General features: G+C 34.4%; 1 protein-coding gene across 2 annotated transcripts in view; it reads left to right on the forward strand.

Moving 5' to 3' along the window:
* The window catches only part of LOC106471066 (tyrosine-protein kinase PR2-like), a 32340-nt gene that overhangs the window by 27030 nt on the left and 1455 nt on the right, over positions 1–3855 (forward strand). For both annotated transcript variants that reach the window (XM_013931654.2, XM_022399689.1), the window contains 3 exons: positions 85–1511; positions 2138–2260; positions 3615–3684. In XM_013931654.2, the coding sequence (XP_013787108.2) occupies positions 85–1511; positions 2138–2260; positions 3615–3684 (1620 nt within the window). The remainder of the gene's footprint in view (positions 1–84; positions 1512–2137; positions 2261–3614; positions 3685–3855) is intronic.

Raw genomic sequence — 3855 nt, forward strand, 5'->3', positions numbered from 1 at the left:
TATAAAAATAATACCCATGCATATATATTTATTATAGATAAGCTAATGTATATACTGTATTAAAAACATTCTTTGTAAATCTAGGCTCCAGACTTAGGCCCATCATTGATGGATGAATTTTTGAAGGCTCTGGGCTGTACAAATTCTGAAGAACTTTTTGACTGTAATTTGGATGGTGCAGCAGGACGTAACAATATTTTTGAGAGCTTGGATGAAACCAGTCACAATTCAAATGTGGATGTTTTATCTTTAGATGTAGATACAGTAGAGTTGCCTAAAGCTGCAAATAGAAACAAAATTAACGATAGTATGTTTGGAAGAGAAAGTAAGAGGAGCAACTCCTTGAAGGAACAGCAAAGTATAAAAAAGGAGTTAAAACTGAGAACTATTTCAGCTTCAGATGCAGAGTCTTTAGAATCAGCCATAGCCATGGCCAAGAAACTAGCTGAAGAAAGTACATTTGGCATTGATTCTGACCCTCAAGATCCTGTCAATCAAGAGAGTCCCAAATCTCCAATCTCACCTGTGAAAAAGAAGTTTTCTTTTAGGCTCAAAATTAGTCCTAAAGCTGAAAAAAGGAATTTCAGTTCTGAAACTGAATGTATTCAAGATTTGAAATTAAGTGATGAAGCTCAGGATGTATACCATTCTGTTGTTGATAATGGACAAGGGATAAAACCCAGTGGACCCACTTCTTCCAGCCCCATCTTTGAACCAGTTGCAACCCAGCCACAAGTGTCTGCCATTTGTCATCAGTCTACTGTAACCATTCAAGATAATCATCGCCATTATCAGTCTCAGAACAGAGACAATCAGTTGGCATCAAGACTCTCCAAAAATAAAGATACGTCAAATTTGGAAGAAACGCCAGAGTCCAACCCACTAAGAATGCTTCGAAAAGGAGGTCTTGTCCAGCCAAAAGTGCGTGGCAATAAACACCAAAGTACTCCCATTCCATCCAAAGGAACAACGTCACGTTCATTTGTGGGTTCCAGGTCTATGGCCAGTGCACACGATGAGCAATGCAGCACATTATCAGTTTCCCCTCCTCTTCCTCCTGTCAGGTCCACGATGCCATCCTCACCAGCATCTAGTACATTACCAAAGCCACAGAGACACAATTCTTGTTTGGATGAACAAAGAGAAACCAAAGCCAATAGCTCTCCTGCTAGCAGTTACTCTGAAAAAAAAACAAAGTTTCCATCCAATGAAGGTCCACCATTACCCCTTCCAAGATCAGGAATCAGTATTTCATCCCTTTCTAGACTGCATCAGCGCAAGCATCCTCTTATTGCCAATGAAGAAAATGAAACGAAACCATTGACCTCCTTATCTAAACAGCAATCACTTACAGAAGTTTCCAGATCAAGAAATGACAACTTTTCACATGGTAAACCTAATAAAGATTGTGATAAGAGCTTTAACACAATGACTGAGAGTGCATTAGCTGATCCAAAAGATGAGTCTACTCCTACCACACCAGAACCTTTGAAGACTTCAAGGACCTATAGGTTTGTTGAGTTAAAGGCAATTCAAAGATTTGATTAATTAATTTTTTGCTTGTTTTGTTTTTTCTAGTTAATAATTCAAGGTTTGAATCACATTAAAGAACAAATCCAAAGCATCAGTCTAATTTTAATATACTGGGAAAAAGTTGACGACTCTACATGTTTCGACATTACAGCATCATCCTCAGGAGTGACATGTAGTGTCATCAACTTTTTGAAGGCCATAGATAGGCCTAAATAAAATGTTTTTAATTGTGTACCAGTTTAACGTTGAATATCATTTCTGATTTTAAGGTGTATATTGTTAGTGTTTGGTAAAGATGTTCCCGCAAAAGCTCGTATGGAAATTATGTTTATCCCTTGTTTTATAACCGTCAAAGAAATGACCAAGCGTATAATGTTTACAGATCTAATGCCTTGAAAATGCTATTTCTTCTGATTTATTAGATATAATAAACAAAAACCTCTTGAAAATGATTGAATAAACCACAGAACTTACATAAAATGTAATGTTTTTTTTTAAACTTTGGTTTTCATTTTCTTCTTTCAAAAACCTTGTAATGTCTTAATTACACTTGTAATTTAAGTTGTTCGTGCATCTTTATATTTTCCCTTGATATGAATAATAGCACCTCCGACAGTCTATCAAATACATCTGGAGACTCTTCACCAGTGGAAGTTCAAAGGACAGATAAGCATGTAAGCTGTGAAGATTTGATGGGATTTGCTCTTGACAAACCAAATGCTAAGAGGTAAATATTCTGTAAATCATTTCATATGCAGGGATGTGGGCGGGAGGGGGGTGTTAAGCATTGGAGAATGAGTCTGTGATTTCCCACTCAAGGCTGCCAAGTTATTTCACTAACTTACAGGTGATGTTTAAAACCTCATTGCCTCTATCGATCTCTTCCCAAATTGCTTCAAAGTACTCTTAAGGCCAGTTATATGATGAATTTTTTTACATTCTATTTGTGAATAAACATTTGAGATGATGAAAATTGAACTATAAGCTAGCCAATGCTGTTGAAAGGACAAAATTAACAAATTTACAAGTTAAAGACAAGCCGAATTCTGCTGGCTCAAAGTCGGTTCCTTTTCTGCTTTATTCGATGCATTACAAACTATAATCAAAATAAGCCATAGGCAGAGTTTGTAGTATGCATTAATATTTTGTACGTAAGCCCTTTGCTTTATACAGAGAATTAATATTTACTTAGAGCACTTTTAAACAATTTTGGTTTTCTACCTCTACCACTATTAACAGTACCAGTTTCACATACCCTCACCAAAGTTTTGGCATACAGCTTCTACTGAATTAGGAGTTTCGCTGGAATTTTTCACGTGGAATGTCTTTGACTAACCAGAACTTTTGACTTTTACATGCTTATCATGTGGAATTTCGGGTATGACTAGATTCACACTATTATTGTTGGTTATAGTATGATTGCCTGTACTTTTATAGGCTTTATACAGGTGTGGCACTTTCTGATTGGTTGAATGATAACCAGTCACAGTGTAAACTATTAACTATTAGTTGTGCTTTGCTGCAGTTCATTTTTACATTCTAAGGAGATTGAACTTCCATAGTATTTCCTTTTATACGCCTTTTTGCTCATCATTTCCATAATTATTTCCAATACTGTTATAAACACATTATATATATATATATTAACTATTTTTAAAGCAACAAACAGTTTGTTTAGGGTAGTTAGTCAAACTTGGCTTAACTTGCAATCTGTTACTAGCATGGGAATAAAAAGGTTTCTTCACTTTTCAATACAATATCAAATGTAACAACTAGGGTTTTAGAACTGTAAGCCTTTCTTTGTGTTACATATAATTGTATTTTAAATTCAGTATATTGAAAGTTGAACTATAATGAAGTTTAAAGAAGAAAAAAGCTTAAACTTTTAATTTAATGGAAGGATGAAACTGACAAAGAAAAGCATCTAGACAAAAAAAAAAGAAATTAAGATACTATTACTATGTAAAGATCAAGACTTGAGAAAACATTATTATTTTCTGATGATTGGAAATGGCTTGAATGTTTTGTGATTTATCAACTATGTAGACTGAACTGTGGTTATTTTTTTATTTATCTTGTAGAACACAAGGACGAGCCAGAGGATCTGATTCAGATGAAGTGCATATCATGCAGAAGGTTTTAAAAGACAAAGTATGTTACTAATTTCTTTGTTTATAAACAAACTTGTATAATTTTTTTAACTTCCTTAAACTTTGTAACATTTCTCTAACTTAAAAAAAGAAAGTAATTATCCAGTCGGAGGAAACAATGTGATTCTTAAACGTTTTTTTTACCCTTCTCTTTGAATATATTGTTACGTCT

The sequence above is a fragment of the Limulus polyphemus genome, unplaced genomic scaffold (assembly GCF_000517525.1).
Source record: "Limulus polyphemus unplaced genomic scaffold, Limulus_polyphemus-2.1.2 Scaffold4385, whole genome shotgun sequence".
Lineage (NCBI taxonomy): Eukaryota > Metazoa > Arthropoda > Merostomata > Xiphosura > Limulidae > Limulus > Limulus polyphemus.